We start from the raw sequence: 18,401 nt of genomic DNA, 5'->3' as shown, positions 1-18,401 counted from the left end.
CTATTTCATGAATAGTCTTCAGCATATCGTCAGCTACAGGAGGAAGGGTTAGTGTGACAAGGACATGTTCTGTCAGACAGGAGGAAGGGTGTTGACAAGACATGCTGCTGTCAGTAAAGGCAGATTAGTGTGACAAGGACATCGTTCCTCAGTTACAGATGAGAGGGTTAGTGTACTAGGACATGTTCTCAGTACAGGAGGAAGGGAGTGTGCCAAGGACATTGTTCTGTCATGACGGAGGAAGGAGTTAGCGTCGACAAGGACATGTTCTGTCAGTACAGAGGAAGGAGTTAGTGTGCAAAGGACATGTCTCTCCAGTACAGAAGGACGGGTAGGTGGACAAGGACATTGTTCTCAGGACAGGAGGAAGGGTTATGTGTGACAAAGGACATGTTCTGTCAGACAGGAGGAAGGTTAGTGTGACAAGGACATGTTCTGTCAGTAAGCGAGGAAGGTTAAGTGTGACAAAGGACATAGTCTCTCTGTCAGTACAGGAGGAAGGGTTAGTGTCGACAGACATGGCTGCTCTGTCAGGACAGGAATGGAAGGTTAGTGTGACAAGACATTTCATCATGTCAGGACAGAGAGGGTTAGTGTGAGCAACGACATAGTTCCCAGTACGAGGAGGGTTTAGTTGTGCCACAGGACATGTTCTTCAGCTAACAGGAGGGAAGGGTTAGGTGACAAGGACAGTTCTCTCAGTCAGGAGGAGGGTTAGTGTCGCACAAGATTGTTCTCCAGTACAGGAGGAAGGGTAGTGTGACAAGGACAATGTTCTGTCCAGTACAGGGATGAGGGTTGTGTGACAAGACATGTTTCTGTCATACAGGAGGAGAAGGTGTTAGTTGTGACAAGGACATTGTTCTCGACCAGGAGAAGGTTGGTGACAAAGGACTGTTCTGTCACGTACAAGGAGGAGGGTTAGTGTAGACAAGGGACATGTCTGTCAGTTAAGGAGGACAAGGTAGTGTGACAAGGACATGTTCTGTCAGTACATATAGGAGGAAGCATATAGTTGACGGAAGGACTTTCTGTCATACAGAGGAAGGCTGTTAGTCTGCTGACAAGGACAATTTCTGCAGACAGGAGGAAGCGTTAGGATCTACGAATGGACAATTTCTGTCAGCTACATGGAGGGATGGTAGGATGAAATGACATGTCCTGTCAGTCATACAGGAGAAGGGTTACTTGACAAGGAATGTCTCAAGTACAGGAGGAAAGGGATTAGTATTGTGACAAGTTTTAAGTCTCGTCAGGACAGGAGAAGGATTAGATGGACAAGCATGTTCGCAGGTACAGGAGGAAGGTTAGTTGGAGCAGAACCAGTTTCTCCCAGTTACAGGTAGGAAGGGTTAGTGTGAACCAAGGACATTTCTCGTAAGGTAGGGAGCGTTAGTTTGACAAGGACATGTTCCTGATCAGGACACGGAGGAGGTTAGTGTACAAGGACAATGTCCTATGCTGTCAGTACAAGGAGGAAGGGTATAGTGTGAAGAGTGACATGTTCTGTCAGAGACAGGAGGAAGCGTTAGTGTGATCATCTAGAGACATGATTCTATCAGGCTAGGGAGATCACGAGTGTAGATTAAGGTGACCGTGTTTCAGATCAGTCGGGAACCTGGTAGGTGATCCCATGCGCAGTTCTCAGTAACAGGAGGCAGGTTAGTGAGTGACAAGGACATGGTCTCGCTACAGGAAGGAAAAGGAAGGTTGTGTGACAAGGAACATAGTGTTCTCAGACAGGAGGAAGAGGTTAGTTTTGACAACAGGACATGTTCGTCAGTACAGGAGGAAGGTTAGTGTGACAAGGACAGTTCTCAGTAACAGGAGGAAGATTAGTGTGACAAGGACAATGTTCTGTCAGTACAGGAGGAAGGTTAGTGTGACGAAGATGTTCTTCAGTACAGGCAAGGAGTTAGTGTGACAAGGACATAGTTCTCAGACAGGAGGAAGGTTAGTGTGACAAGGACCATGTTCTCGTCATACAGAGGAAGGTTAGTGGTGACCAAGGACATGTTCTGTCAGTTACAGAGGAAGTTAGGTTGTGACAAGGAACATGTTCTTCGTACGGAGAGGAGGAGTTTAGTGTGACGAAGAACGGTGTCTGTCAGTACAGGAGGAGGTTAGTGTGACAAGGACATGTTCTGTCAGTACAGGAGGAGATTAGTGTGACAGGACATGTTTTCAGTACAGGAGGAAGGGTTAGTGTGACAAAGACATGTTCTGTCAGTACAGGAGGAAGGTTAGTTTGACAAGGACTATTCTGTCAGTACAGGAGAAGGTAGCTGTGACAAGACCATGTTCTCAGTACAGGAGGAAGGTTAGCTGTGGACAAGGACATGTTCTGTCAGTACAGAGGAAGGTTAGTGTCAAGGACCATGTTCTTCATACAGAGAAGGAGTTAGTGTGACAAGACATGGTTTCTGTACAGAGCGGACAGTTAGAAGGGTTAGTACAAGGACATGTCTGTCAGTACAGGAGGAAGGTTAGTGTACAAGACATGTTCTGTCAGTACAGGAGGAAGAGTGTTAGTGTGACAAAGACATGTTCTGTCAGTACAGGAGGAAGGGTTAGTGTGACAAGGACATTCTTCAGTACAGGGAGGAAGGTTAGTGTGCAAGGACATGTTCTCAGTACAGAGGAAGGATTAGTGTGACAAGGAGAATTCTGTCAGTGACAGGAGAGGTTAGGTGTGACAAGCAGGTTCTGTCAGGACAGGAGAAGGTTAGTGTGACAAGGACAGGTCTCGTGTACAGGAGGAAGGTTAGTGTGACAAAGGACATGTTCGTCAGGACAGGAGGAAGGTTAGTGTGACAAGGACACATGTCTATCAGAGTACGGGGTTAGTGTGACAAGGACATGTTCTGTCAAGATACACGGGAAGGTAATTAGGTGACAGGACATTTGTTATCTAGTCCAAGTACGGAAGGAACGGGGAAGGAGAGTTAGTTACGAAGAACATTTTACTGTCAAGATACAGGAGAGGAAGGGGTAAGGTGGGACGAAGAAATAGTTCTAAAACAGTACAGAAGGAGAGGTAGTCGTGACAAGGACAATGTTCTGTCAGGACAGGAGGAAGGGTTAGTGTGACAAGGACATGTTCTCAGTACAGAAGGAAGGGTTAGTGTGACAAGGACATGTTCTGTCAGACAGGAGGAGGAGGGAGAGTGTGACAAGACATGTTCTCAGTACAGGAGGAAGGGTTAGCGTGACAAGGACATGTTTTCTCAGAACTACAGGAGGAGGGTTAGTGTTGACAAGGACATGTTCTGTCAGTACAGGAGGAAGGGTTAGTGTGACAAGGACATGTTTCTGTCAGGACAGTGAGGAAGGTTAGTGTGGACAAGACATGTTCTGTCAGAGTACAGGAGGAAGGGTTAGTGTGACAAGGACATGTTCTGTCAGTACCAGAGAGGAAGGGTTAGTGTGACAAGACATGTTCTGTCAGTACAGGAGGAAGGTTAGTGTGACAAGACATGTTCTGTCAGGACAGAGAAGGGAGTGTGACAAGGACATGTTCTCAGTACAGGAGGAAGGAGTTAGTGTGACAAGGACATGTCTGTCAGTACAGGAGGAAGGGTTAGTGTGACAAGGACATGTTCTGTCAGACAGGGGAAGGGTTAGTGTACAAGACATGTTTTCAGTACAGGAGGAAGGGTTAGTGTGACAAGGACATTTCTGTCAGTACAGGAGGAAGTTAGTGTGACAAGGACATGTTCTGTCAGTCTGGTCTATTGAAGAGCAGAAGACGAATGAGAGGACCTGAGATTCCAGGGAGGCATCAGTTAGTTAACCAGACTGAGATTATTAGCAGCATAACACCACTCAGGGAACGTTCCAGAAACCAAGAAAAAACTCCAGTTCCAATCCAGCAAGGTGACAACACCACCGTGTAGAGTCACACAGACATTTGCAGCAATGCGCGGCACGCAGCACGCACACACGCGCACACACACACACACACACACACACACACACACACACACACACACACACACACACACACACACACACACACACACATACATATCACACACCACATGCACGCGCACACACAACACACACATTTGACAATTGGCTGGCTAGACAGATAATTAATTCAAATTTCAGTATGTTAATTTCATCACACTCATATCTGCACTCACACCTGCTCTCCAGTCACTCTCCTCTCCCTTTCTCTCGCCCACTCCCTCTTTTTGTATCACCATCTCTCTGTTTCTATCCCCCTGCTTCTCTCTCCTCTGCCGCTAGTCGCCTATCTCTATCCCGCTTTCTCTCCTCTCTCTGCCGTAGTCGCCTATCTCTATCCCCCTGCTTTCTCTCCTCTCTCTGCCGCTAGTCGCCTATCTTATCCCCCTGCTTTCTCTCCTCTCTCTGCCGCTAGTCGCCTATCTCTATTCCCCCTGCTTTTCTTCCTCTCTCTGCCGCTTAGTCGCCTATCTCTATCCCCTGCTTTCTCTCCTCTCTTCTGCCCGCTAGTCGCCTATCTCTATCCCCCTGCTTTCTCTCCTCTCTCTGGCGCGCTAGTCGCCTATCTCTACCCCCTGCTTCTCTCCTCTCTCTGCCGCTAGTCGCCATCATCTCTATCCCCTGCTTTCTCTCCTCTCTCTGCCGCTAGTCGCCTATCTCTATCCCCTGCTTTCTCTCCTCTCTCTGCCGCTAGTCGCCTATCTCTATCCCCCACTGTCCGTTCCTCTCTTTTTATCGGATGTTTAAAGGTCTCAGTGACGGTGGTTCTGTCCGCGCAAAGCGTCAGGGTTCATCGCTCTGCAGATAGGTATCAGTAATTCCACTCAGTCCAGTTGCCGACAGTACAGCCTTCAGTAAACCATGGAAACATGAATACCGGTAAAAGACTACCTAACAACCCCATCTCCCTGCTTTCTCTCCTCTCTCTGCCGCTAGTCGCCTATCTCTATCCCCCTGCTTTCTCTCCTCTCTCTGCCGCTAGTCGCCTATCTCTATCCCCCACTGTCCGTTCCTCTCTTTTTGATCGGATGTAAAAGGGTCGTGGACGGTGTTGTCGCGCAAAGCGTCAGGGTTCATCGCTCTGCAGATAGGTATCAGTAATTCACTCAGTCCAGTTGCCGTGAGATACAGCCTCAGGGTAACCATGGAAACATGAATACCGGTAAAGACTACCTAACAACCCCTCCCCCCTCCCCTCCACCCCACTCATCTTTCTGACTTCCCCCTTAAATCATCACCATCTGGTAGACATACAGTTCCTACCTTCTAACAAAAACGATTATATTTTAAGGGTGTTTTTTAATTCTGAAATTATTTCTCTGAAGGCCCCCCTTACTCACTCTACATGCTCATGTTTTGGAGAACATAGTACTACTGTACCTAAAATATTTTAATTTGACATTGTAAAAAGTGATACCTTAACATGGGTGTTTGCCATCAGTCTCAACACAAGACATCTACAAATACCATGGTAGTTATCCGGTATGGCTGTGACTTAAGTCTGCTCATCTGTAACACTAAGATAAACATGCAGCATATCGACCAGAACAGTCAAGTCTCAAGATCCCTCGGTCAACTAAACTCCAATTTGTTTTGGGATTTTTCTTCAGATTTTTGCACATCCTTTTGTGTTGCCTTTCAATTCCACCTCCTTTCTCAAACACATCCGTTTTGTAGATATTTAAAACAAATGTGGGCCTAAAGGGGAAAACGCTGTATGAAAAAACAAAGGTTTATTTTGCCCGGTGTTGGAATAATGTGTTTAAGCCGCATGGTTGGGAGGGATGGTGGGTGGAATCCCCAGAAGATATCTCCCATCTCCATTTAGATTGGAATGTTTTCACAAGCGGAACCCCCCTAGAGAGAATCCCCATGTCTGTGTTCTAAAAGCATGATGCCCCTTCAACCCAAACCAGACGTAATCACAAACACTGTTTGGTATGGAGAGAGGGGGGGACAGAGAGAGAGAAGAAGAGTGAGGGAMAGAGAGAGAGAAGAAGAGTGAGGGAGAGAGAGAGAGAAGGAGAGAACAGACTGACAAAGAAAGAGATATGCATTTTAGTTTTTCCTAGCCGCTGTGCTTCTACATCTGCATTGCTTGCTGTTTYGGGTTTTAGGCTGGGTTTCTGTTTAAGCACTTTGTGACATCWGCTGAAGTGTAAAAGGGGCTTRATAAATACATTTGATTGATTGAGGTAACCTCTGTGAATGAAAAAAAAAACACGAGAAGTATGGAAATGACAGCAAAAACAAAAGAAAAGAGGGGAAAAAGAGGGAGAGTTCTTAAAAGGGAAACGAGGATGGAGATGACATGGACGACTCTTACTGTCGTTAACAGAGGGCGGTTTACGGTATTCTTGTCTGAGGGGCAAACTATGTATATCGARATAAATTGCTAGTCTTACTAAGTGTCCTTCAAGGCTGTTCTCTCGTTTGCCTCATACTTGTCCCTGCCTATTACTCACTGTTGATAAGCTTCATGGAGTGTAGCACTGACATACAGGAACCCTGCCGCTGATCTGAGAGAGAAGCACATTATCCAGTCATGCCTGTTCTGCTACTGCACAGCTGTCTTCAGGTATGATGGGCTAGTCCAATGAGATGGTCCCTCTGTTTCAAGTCAGTTTAATGCCTACAAGATTGATTTTATAGATGCACACAGACAGGTAAACACACACACACACACACACACACACACACACACACACACACACACACACACACACACACAAACACACACACACACACACACACACACACACACACACAACAACACCACACACACACACACACACTTCACACTTCACACACCTTCACACACACACACACGCACAAACACAATCATCTACAGCAAAGCCCAGCAGATTCTCAGGCCTCAGGGCATTCTCTCCCAGCACCTGCAGCCATCAATCTATCGGCTGGGATATCCATTGCAACAGCAGCTGGAGGATAGCTGGCCAGATAGGTAGTGGTGTGTATGTGTGTATGTGTGAATGTGTGAATGTGTGTTATGTGTGTGGTGTGTAGTGTTGTTTTATGGGGTGTGTTATGTGTGTGTGTGTGTGTTATGTGTGTTGTGTGTTGTTATGTGTGTCTGTGTGTGTTAGTGTGTGTGTGTGTGTGTTATGTGTGTGTTATGTGTGTGTGTTATGTGTGTGTGTTGTGTGTGTGTGTGTGTGTGTGTGTGTGTGTGTGTGTGTGTGTGTGTGTGTGTGTTGTGTGTGTGTGTGTGTGGTGTGTGTGTGTGTGTGTGTGTGTGTGTGTGTGTGTGTGTTTATGTGTGTGTTTGTGTGTGTGTATGTGTGTGTGATGTGTGTGTGTTATGTGTGTGTGTGTGTGTGTGTGTGTGTGTGTGTGTGTGTGTGTGTGTGTGTGTGTGTGTGTGTGTGTGTGTGTGTGTGTGTGTGTGTGTGTTTATGTGTGGTGTGTGTGTTATGTGGTGTGTGGAGTATGTTGTTAGTGTGTGTGTAGTGTGTGTGTGTTATGTGTATGTGTGTGTGTGTGTTATGTGTTGTATGTGTAGAAGTATATGATGTGTGTGTGGTGATATGTATTGTCTGTGTGTAATGTTGTGTGTGTGTGAGACTGTGTGGTATTCTGATACTGATGTGTGCTGGGATGAGAGCGTGCATGCGTGGAGCACAAGTACTAAAAATGCTGGACAGAGCAAAGGATGGTTCAAACACATGTTTATGTATTTGATACCATTCCAGCTATTCCCTCCAGTCATTACATGAGGCCGTTCTCCCAATTAAGGTGCCACCACCTCCTGTGGTGTGCACACACATGCGCGCACACACACACACCACACATATACAGTGGGGAGAACAAGTATTTGATACACTGCCGATTTTGCAGGTTTTCCTACTTACAAGCATGTAGAGGTCTGTAAAATCCAGAAAATCACATTGTATGATTTTTAAATAATTAATTTGCATTTTTATTGCATGACATAAGTATTTGATCACCTACCAACCAGTAAGAATTCCGGCTCTCACAGACCTGTTAGTTTTTCTTTAAGAAGCCCTCCTGTTCTCCACTCATTACCTGTATTAACGGCACCTGTTTGAACTCGTTACCTGATAAAAGACACCTGTCCACACACTCAATCAAACAGATTCCAACCTCTCCACAATGGCCAAGACCAGAGAGCTGTGTAAGGACATCAGGGATAAAATTGTAGACCTGCACAAGGCTGGGATGGGCTACAGGACAATAGGCAAGCAGCTTGGTGAGAAGGAAACAACTGTTGGCGCAATTATTAGAAAATGGAAGAAGTTCAAGATGACGGTCAATCACCCTCGGTCGGGGCTCCATGCAAGATTCACCTCGTGGGGCATCAATGATCATGAGGAAGGTGAGGGATCAGCCCAGAACTACACGGCAGGACCTGGTCAATGACCTGAAGAGAGCTGGGACCACAGTCTCAAAGAAAACCATTAGTAACACACTACGCCGTCATGGATTAAAATCCTGCAGCGCACGCAAGGTCCCCTGCTTAAGCCAGTGCATGTCCAGGCCTGTCTGAAGTTTGCCAATGACCATCTGGATGATCCAGAGGAGGAATGGGAGAAATCATGTGGTCTTGATGAACAAAAATAGAGCTTTTTGGTCTAACTCCACTCACCTGTTGTGGAGGAAGAAGAAGTATGAGTACACCCCAAGACACACATCCCAACCGTGAAGCATGGAGGTGGAAACATCATTCTTTGGGGATGCTTTTCTGCAAAGGGGACAGGACGACTGCACCGTATTGAGGGGAGGATGAATGGGGCCATGTATCGCGAGATCTTGGCCAACAACCTCCTTCCCTCAGTAAGAGCATTGAAGATGGGTCGTGGCTGGGTCTTCCAGCATGACAACGACACGAAGCACACAGCCATGGCAACTAAGGAGTGGCTCCGTAAGAAGCATCTCAAGGTCCTGGAGTGGCCTAGCCAGTCTCCAGACCTGAACCCAATAGAAAATCTTGGAGGGAGCTGAACGTCCGTATTGCCCAGCGACAGCCCGAAACCTGAAGGATCTGGAGAAGATCTGTAGGGAGGAGTGGGCCAAAATCCTGCTGCAGTGTGTGCAAACCTAGTCAAGAACTACAGGAAACGTATGATCTCTGTAATTGCAAAACAAAGGTTCTGTACCAAATATTAAGTTCTGCTTTTCTGATGTATCAAATACTTATGTCATGCAATAAAATGCAAATTAATTACTTAAAATCATACAATGTGATTTTCTTGATTTTTGTTTTAGATTCCGTCTCTCATAGTTGAAGTGTACCTATGATAAAAATTACAGACCTCTACATGCTTTGTAAGTAGGAAAACCTGCAAAATCGGCAGTGTATCAAATACTTGTTTCTCCCCACTGTATATATGCATATACAGTATATATACACAATAGCAGTCAAAAGTTTGGACACACATACTCATTCAAGGGTCTTTCTTTCTTTTTTTCTACATTGTAGAATAATAGTGAAGACATCAAAACTATGAAATAACACAAATGGAATCATGTAGTAACCAAAAAAGTGTGTAGTAACAAATCATGTAGTAACAAATCAAAACATATTTTCTATGCCAAGCCACCCTTTGTCCTTGATGACCGAGGCTCTGCATCTGTCCTCGTGCTCCTAGACCTTAGTGCTGRCTTTGATACCATCGATCACCACATTCTTTTGGAGAGATTGGAAACCCAAATTGGTCTACACGGACAACTTCTGGCCTGGTTTAGATCTTATCTGTCGGAAAAATATCAGTTTGTCTCTGTGAATGGTTTGTCCTCTGACAAATCAACTGTAAATTTCGGTGTTCCTCAAGGTTCCGTTTAAGGACCACTATTGTTTTCACTATATATTTTACCTCTTGGTTAACAATTAATATTAAACTAATAGTAAGATATTTATGTCCTACTAGTGTTTGTTTTTTTATGGTCTCCACTCTAGTTCCCTGAAGTTAATCTGGGCGTATGGTCACCAGAGATTGCTTGAGCTGACAAATGAGTTAAAGAATGCATTACATAGACAAGATGTGGTGGGTGTAACCGAGATAGAGGGAGCCTGGAAGAGTTTATAACAATCCCTCATTGTCTCAAAATCATCCTTGCATATGGGAAACTAAGCCAGGGTGGGGTTAAGACAACACCCCCCAGTGCAGATAACAACAGGATGAACCCAGAGTGGCTTATGATGCCCAAATCTGCATGGGAGGGGTGGAACCAACCATGACTAAGCATTCTTAGTGTCAGTTATATAAAGAACTCTGCATTTGGGTAAAGGTTAGGCTACTCGGCCCAACAGTCAAGACTGTGGGGTTGACTAGTCTCAGTATTGAAATAATGAATTGATATTGAATAAATATGATTGTTTYAAGAAATGACAAAGTCTCTCTCACTTGATTAGAATATTCCACGACACTGTTCAGAGGAGACTGAGTGAATCAGGCCTTCATGGTCGAATTACTGCAAAGAAACCACTACTAAAGGACACCAATAAGAAAACAGAAGCAATGGACATTAGACCGYTGTAAATCTGTCCTTTGGTCTGATGAGTCCAAATTTGAGATTTTTCGTTCCAACCGCCGTGTCTTTGTGAAATGCAYAGTAGGTGAACAGATGATCTCCGCATGTGTGGTTCCCACCGTGAAGCATGGAGGAGGAGGTGTGATGGTGCTTTTCTGGTGACACTGTCTGTGATTTATTTAGATTTCAAGGCACACTTAACCAGCATGGGCTACCACAGCATTCTGCAGAAATGTGCTTAGTGGGACTATCATTTGTTTTTCAACAGTACAATGACCCAATACACCTCCAGGCTGCGTAAGGGCTATTTGACGAAGAAGGAGAGTGATGGAGTGCTGTGTCAGATTACCTGGGCTCCACAATCACCAGACCAATTGAGATGGTTTGGGATAAGTTGGACCACAGAGMGAAGMAAAAGCAACCAACAAGTGCTAGCATATGCGGGAACTCCTTCAAGTCTGTTGGAAAAGCATTCCAGGTGAAGCTGGTTTAGAGAATGCCAAGAGTGTGCAAAGCTGTCATCAAGGCAAAGAAAGGGTGGCTACTTTGAAGAATCTAAAATCTAAAATATATTTTGATTTGTTTAACACTTTTTTGGTTACTACATGATTCCATATGCATTATTTCATAGTTTTGATGTCTTCACTATTATTCTGCAATGTAGAATACTTTTTTTTTTTTTACTTGAATGAGTAGGTGTGTCCAAACTTTTGACTGGTACTGTATATACACTATATGACCAAAGGTATGTGGACACCAGCTCGTCGAACATCTCATTCCAAAATCATGGGCATTAATATGGAGTTGGTCCCCCCTTTGGTTGCTATAACAGCCTCCACTCTTCAGGGAATGCTTTTCACTAGATGTTGGAACATTGCTGCGGGGACATGCTTCCATTCAGCCACAAGAGCATTCGTGAGATCGGGCACTGATGTTGGGCGATTAGGCCTGGCTCTCAGTTGGTGTTCCAATTCATCCCAAAGGTGTTCGAAGGGGTTGAGGTCAGGGCTCTGTGCAGGCCAGTCAAGTTCTTCCACACAGATCTCGACAAACCATTCCTGTATGGACCTCGCTTTGAGCATTGTCATGCTGAAACAGGAAAGGGCRTTCCCCAAACTGTTGCCACAATGTTGGAGACAGATTTTTTTTTWYAATGTCATTGTATGCTGTAGTGTTAAGATTATTCTTTACAGGAATTAAGGGGCCCCAGAACAGAGTTCCTCCACCACCAACTTTACAGTCGGCACTATGCATTGGGGCAGGTAGAGTTCTCCTGGCATCCWTRAAGCTTAGATTTGTCCMTCGGACTGCCAGTGGAGAAGCGTGATTCATCACTCCAGAGAACGTATTTCCACTGCTCCAGAGTCCAATGGAGGCAAGATTTACACCACACCAGCCGACGCTTGGCATTGTCATGGTGATCTTAGGCTTGTGTGTGGCTGCGTTGCCATGGAAACCCATTTCATGAAGCTCCCGACGAACAGTTATTGTGCTGACGTTGCTTCCYGAGGCAGTTTGGAACTTGGTAGCGAGTGTTGCAACCGAGGACAGACGATTTTTATGCTCTARGCATACTTCAGCACTCGGCGTTCCCATTCTGTCAGCTTGTGTGGCCTACCACTTGGTGGCTGAGCCGTTGTTTACGCTTCACAATAACAGCACTTACAGTTAACCGGGGCAGCTCTAGCAGGGCAGAAATTTGACGAACTGACTTGTTGGAAACGTGGCATCCTATGACGGTGCCACATTGAAAGTCACTGAGCTCTTCAGTAAGGTCATTCTACTGACAATGTTTGTCTATGGAGATTGCATGTCCCACATTCTGACAATTTGTGGGCCCTCTAACATCACATGCACTAACCACAGGCTTAGATAGACTACCTACACAGAGTCATTCTGTCTTTGTTGTTCCAGCACAGGTTAATTTGATGCAGTGTAATTGAACAGACGGTCGACTAAAGTTCCATCAATAGGTTTGGAACCGTTCCAGTACAGTTCCACAGAGCCTTTCTGCAAACATCCACAGCCTCTTAACTCTCAGTTAGCCACATCACTCAGATTATCACAATAGTCTTTTGTTGGATGACAACAATGTTTTTCCATATAGTGTTACTATGGATCAGAAACTTGTAAGCTACAGATGTAGGATCTTAATTCTGGGATCTAACTCAAACATGGGTTATGCATTATCTTGGGGTGGGGTTCAAGTTCTGCTTTTATCTTTTGAAATGTGCCTGTGATTTCCAGCAGTACCTCATGTTGTCCCAGACTGACAGGGTAGTAAATAAGATGGCTCACCAAGCAGCAGCAGAGACAGGACAGCCTGCAGACCAGCTACACACACAGCCACCGCCATCCTTGACCTGCGGAAACAAAGAAAGAGAGAGAGACAGAGAAAGAGAGGGGGAGAGGGAAAGAGAGAAGAGAGAGAGAGTGAGAGAGAGGAGAAGAGAGAGAGGGAGAGGGAAAGAGAGACCAAAAGAGGAGAGAGAGAGAGAGAGAGAGAGAGAGAGAGAGAGAGAGAGAGAGAGAGCGAGAGAGAGAGAGAGAAGAGAGAGAGAGAGAGAGAGAGAGAGAGAGAGAGAGAGAGAGAAGAGAGAGAGAGAGAGAGAGAGAGAAAGATCATTAAGATTCAAAGTGCATAGTTATAAGTAGTATCTGTCTGTCAATCTCTCTCTCTCTCTCTTCTCTCTTCCACCTCTCCCCAGGTAGGAACATTCTGTAGGTCAATGCATGTGCACGTTCATATGTTACGTGATGTGGCATGTTCTATGTGCACATACACTGTGGGTGTGTTCTGAGTGATATTCATGTCTCCTTTGCTGTATTTGTACCAAAAAGCTGCAGAGAGATCCAACTTTTCTTTATTCTATATTCTTTGACTCTATTAATGCAGGGTTTCTTTGTAGCGCTCCCTATTGAGCTGCTAGATCGCTTTCACTGTGAGTAGACATGGTGACCTTTGACACTCTCGCCATGTTGGAATCCTGACCCACACATGAGTAATGAGCCCCTGGCAGAAAGAGAGCCGGGCGGGAGAGAGCCTGGTGGGCAGAGAGCCTGGTGGGCAGAAGAGCCTGGTGGGGCAGAGAGCCTGGTGGGGAGAGAGCCTGGTGGGCAGAGAGCCTGGTGGGCAGAGAGCCTGGTGGGGTGGGGGGGGCTGGTGGCAGAGAGACCTGGTGGGGAGCCCAAACCCTCTAGTCCCTATCCCTCTCAGTCTATACAGAAGACAACACAGAAATATCTCAGGGGGATGGAGTATTCAACAAATGTAATGTGAGTTTGGTATCTTTGGGGTATAGGAAGATTTTTACAATGCAAAGATGATTTATGTGCAAATTGACAATAATGTATTATTCCATCAGCCCTGAATTCAACCCATCTGTATCCCATTGCTGACATAGAGTATATCACCTACTGTACAATACAATCAGCCTGAATTCAGAGGGTGTAGAGTAGATGTTCATCGGATGAAGACAATCAGTCTGGCATTCAAAGGGTGTAGAGACAAGTTAGGTAAAGATCAAGTGATTTGCGCTAAGGAGTGGCATCCAGGAGACGTTCAGACTGTTTGGCATTTACCAGGGTAACGCCAGTCATCTCCAAGGAATCTCTGCTGCTCTGAGCTGACTGCATTGGTTGTTTGGCTAGCTAACCCATTCAGAGTGGACCTGCCATTGAGCGGGGAAAGATACAAAGATATTTCGTCATGGATAGTAAAGTATTGTATGACAGTTAACACATTCCACATTTAACTGTCATTAAAAAGCGATCCCTCCTGTCCTTTTATGTACTAGTGCCCAGGTGGTCTGTGGACCCCTAGGCAGAAGGTGACTAGTATTGGTGAGACCCAACTGTGCTGAACACTCAAGTTAGACTAACACAGAATTTCCCTAGTGGTGGGTTCAGGACCCACCATTGCTGATTAAGTTCGGGTCCCGGTTAGACACATTGGTTATGCTCACCGGGTGGCCACACAAACATTTTAAAGCAGTTTGGTTGGGTCACGATGAGGGCACATCTGCTGTATGACATTAGTATTATTATGCTGGGTTACAGAGCTGCAGTAGAGGGTGTGGGATTGGCCACGACCCAACAGCCACTGCAGTCACAGCTAGCATACCGAGTAGAAGAGTAGGGGCCTGCCTATGGGCATCACCGTGGAAACCATACAACTCTCCCTGCTATAGACGGCCCATTCAGGCCTTTGATTCAAGGGATTTACAACAGTACACTATGGACCTGAATGCACCAGCTGTATACTAACCAGCCTCACCTATTGTTGCAGAGGAACCATCGGATGTAGTTAACGCCATCCTCTCCTTTTAGCGCTCCTTTATTTATTTCACACGCAGAGTTGTCTTAGGCGGAGAAAAGACCTCAAGGAGGCTCTAGAATGTGTCTGTGAATGGGGGTGTCCATTCTGATTGTATGGGCTGAATAGGAGACATTCTAAGGGGCCTGACAGAGCATACGGTGGGACCGACTGAGATGCACGCAGACAACCACCCCTGTGACAGGACTGGGAGAAGATAGATACAGTCGTGCTCTGTGCTGAGCTGAGCTGTCTATTGGTGCAGAACAGCAAATGCACTGAACCCACTATCATGATGACTTCAGCAGGAAAAGGAAGGGCCCTCCAACCTAGACCCGTTGCCCCAATTCCCCCATCCTGCTGGACTGAAAGAATTCTACCAAGTCTTTCAGGGGGCTTTTCTGCTGTTGCCAACCTTGAAGGTTTGCAACATTTGTGCACTGCCAAATCTAAATAGAAAAACTGAACGGAAAAACTGCTATGCTCCACCAGATAAATGAAAAGTCGGTGGCATACACAGAATCGAACGATCCATCTTTCCACCCCATGGGTGTTGTAGGATGGGGTAAACCTCTAAATCACTCCCCACGATCGCATACATCTAGTGGGCATGAGCTCTCCCCCCTGCCTGGTCTCATTACCACAGATACAAGCAGGTGTGTGTGTGTGTGTGTGTGTGTGTGTGTATGTGTTGTGTGTTATGTTGTGTGTGGTGTGTGTGTTGTGTGTGTGTGTGTGTGTGTGTGTGTGTGTGTGTGTGTGTGTGTGTGTGTGTGTGTGTGTGTGTGTGTGTGTGTTGTGTGTGTGTGTGTGTGTGTTGTGTGTGTGTGTGGTGTGTGTGTGTGGTGTGTTGTTGTTTTTTTTTTCACGGCTCCCAACTCAGCTCAGACCCACATAGAGTCAGCAGTGACAGAGGGCTGATAAGTCTCTTTAGTTAACCACTGCCAATGGCTGATAAGTCTCTTTTAGTTAACACCCATGGCTGATAAGTCTCTTAAGTTAACAACCCAATGGCTGATAAGTCTCTTTAGTTAACTAACCCAATGGCTGATAAAGTTCTCTTTAGTTAATCAACCAAATGGCTGATAAGTCTCTTTAGTTATCAACCCAATGGCTGATAAGTCTCTTTGTTAATGACCCAATGGCTGTATAAGTCTCTTTAGTTTTACAACCCAATGGCTGATAAGTCTCTTTAGTTAACACACAATGGCTGATAAGTCTCTTTAGTTACAACCCAATGGCTGATAAGTCTCTTTAGTTAATCACCCAATGGCTGATAAAGTCTCTTTAGTTAAACCACATGGCTGTTAAGTCTCTTTAGTTAAATACCCAATGGCTGATAAGTCTCTTTAGTTAATTGACCCAATGGCTGATAAGTCTCTTTAGTTAACCCAATGGCTGATAAAGTTCCTTTAGTTAACCACCAATGGCTGATAAGTTCTTTAGTTAATTGCCACAATGGCTGTTAAGTCTCTTTAGTTAAACCCAATGGCTGATAAGTCTCTTTAGTTAAACCCAATGGCTGATAAGTTCTCTTTAAGTTAATTCCCCAATGGCTGATAAGTCTCTTTAGTTAATGACCAATGGCTGTTAAGTCTCTTTAGTTAATACCACAATGGCTGTAAGTTCTTTAGTTAAACCCAATGGCTGATAAGTCTCTTTAGTTAATCAACCCAATGGCTGATAAGTCTCTTTAGTTAATACCCAATGGCTGTTAAGTCTCTTTAGTTAATCCCAACTGGCTGTATAAGTCTCTTTAGTTAATTGACCCAATGGCTGTTAAGTCTCTTTAGTTAATTGCCTGGCTGTAGTCTCTTTACAATATGGCTGTTTAAGTCTCTTTAGTTAATCAACCCAATGGCTGTTAAGTCTCTTTTAGTTAACTACCCAATGGCTGTTAAGTCTTTTAGTTAACCACCCAATGGCTGTTAAGTCTCCTTTAGTTAATTGACCCAATGGCTGTTAAGTCTCTTTAGTTAAATCAACCCAATGGCTGTTTAAGTCTCTTTATGTTAACACCCAATGGCTGATAAGTCTCTTTAGTTAATTGACCCATGGCTGTTAAGTCTCTTTAGTTTAATTGACCCAATGGCTGATAGTCTCTTAGTTAATTGACCCAATGGCTGTTAAGTCTTTTAGTTAATTGACCCAATGCTGTTAATCTTTAGTTACCAATGGCTGATAAGTATCTTTAGTTAATGACCAATGCTGATAAGTCTCTTAGTTAATTGACCCAATGGCTGTTAAGTCTCTTTAGTTAAAACCCAATGGCTTTAGTCTCTTTAGTTAATTGACCCAATGGCTGTTAAGTCTCTTTAGTTAAAACCAATGGCTGTTAAGTCTCTTTAGTTATTGACCCAATGGCTGTTAAGTCCTCTTTAGTTAATTGACCCAATGGCTGTTAAGTCTCTTTAGTTAATTGACCCAAATGGCTGTTAAGTCTCTTTAGTTAATTGACCCAATGGCTGTTAAGTCTCTTTAGTTAATTGACCCAATGGCTGTTAAGTCTCTTAGTTAATCACCTAATGGCTGATAAGTTGTCTCTTTAGTAACCAACCCAATGCTGTTAAGTCTCTTTAGTTAACCAACCCAATGGCTGTTAAGTCTCTTTAGTTAATTGACCCAATGGCTGATAAGTCTCTTTAGTTAATTGACCCAATGGCTGTTAAGTCTCTTTAGTTAATTGACCCATTGGCTGATAAGTCTCTTTAAGTTAACGCAACCCAATGGCTGATAAGTCTCTTTAGTTAACAACCCAATGGCTGATAAGTCTCTTTAGTTAACAACCCAATGGCTTGTTAGTCTCTTTAGTTAACCAACCCAATTGGCTGATAAGTCTTCTTTAGTTAACCAACCCCAATGGCTGATAGTATCTTTAGTTAACCACCACATGGCTGATAAGTCTCTTTGTTAAATTGACCCAATGGCTGATAAGTTCTTTAGTAACCACCAATGGCTATAAGTCTCTTTAGTTAAATGCCCAATGGCTGTTAAGTCTTTAGTTAAATGACCCAATGGCTGTAAGTCTCTTAGTTAACCCAACCCAATGGCTGTTAAGTCTCTTTAGTTAACCAACCCAATGGCTGATAAGTCTCTTTAGTTAACCAACCCAATGGCTTGATAAGTCTCTTTAGTTAACCACCAGAGGCTGTTAAGTCTCTTTAGTTAATTGACCCAATGGCTGATAAGTCTCTTTAGTTAAACACCAATGGCTTGTTAAGTCTCTTTAGTTAATTGACCCAAGGCTGTAAAGTCTCTTTAGTTACCAACCAATGGCTGTTAAGTCTCTTTGTTAATGACCCAATGGCTGATAAAGTCTCTTTAGTTAACCAACCCAAATGGCTGTTAAGCTCTTTAGTTAATTGACCAATGGCTGATAAGTCTCTTTAGTTACCAACCCAATGGCTGTTAAGTCTCTTTAGTTAATTGACCCAATGGCTGATAAGTCTTTTAGTTAACCAACCCAATGATGTTAAGTCTTCGTTAATAATCAGCTGTTAGTTCTCTAGTAAATGCCACCAATGGTGTATAAGTCTCTTAGTTAACCAAAATGGCTGTTAAGTCTCTTTAGTTAATCATGCCCAATGGCTGTTTAAGTCTCTAG

General features: G+C 44.5%; 1 protein-coding gene across 1 annotated transcript in view; it reads right to left on the bottom strand.

Annotated features, from left to right (window-relative positions):
* The window catches only part of LOC112072552 (neurocan core protein), a gene marked incomplete at its 3' end in the record, with an annotated part of 81,575 nt that overhangs the window by 24,770 nt on the left and 38,404 nt on the right, over positions 1–18,401 (bottom strand). Inside the window, exon 3 of the mRNA XM_024139949.2 lies at positions 12,781–12,845. Coding sequence (XP_023995717.2) covers positions 12,781–12,838 — 58 coding nt within the window. The remainder of the gene's footprint in view (positions 1–12,780; positions 12,846–18,401) is intronic.

This window comes from Salvelinus sp. IW2-2015, unplaced genomic scaffold, assembly GCF_002910315.2.
Source record: "Salvelinus sp. IW2-2015 unplaced genomic scaffold, ASM291031v2 Un_scaffold1958, whole genome shotgun sequence".
NCBI classification, from domain to species: Eukaryota; Metazoa; Chordata; class Actinopteri; order Salmoniformes; family Salmonidae; genus Salvelinus; species Salvelinus sp. IW2-2015.
This window is presented reverse-complemented; position numbering and strand designations above follow the sequence as displayed.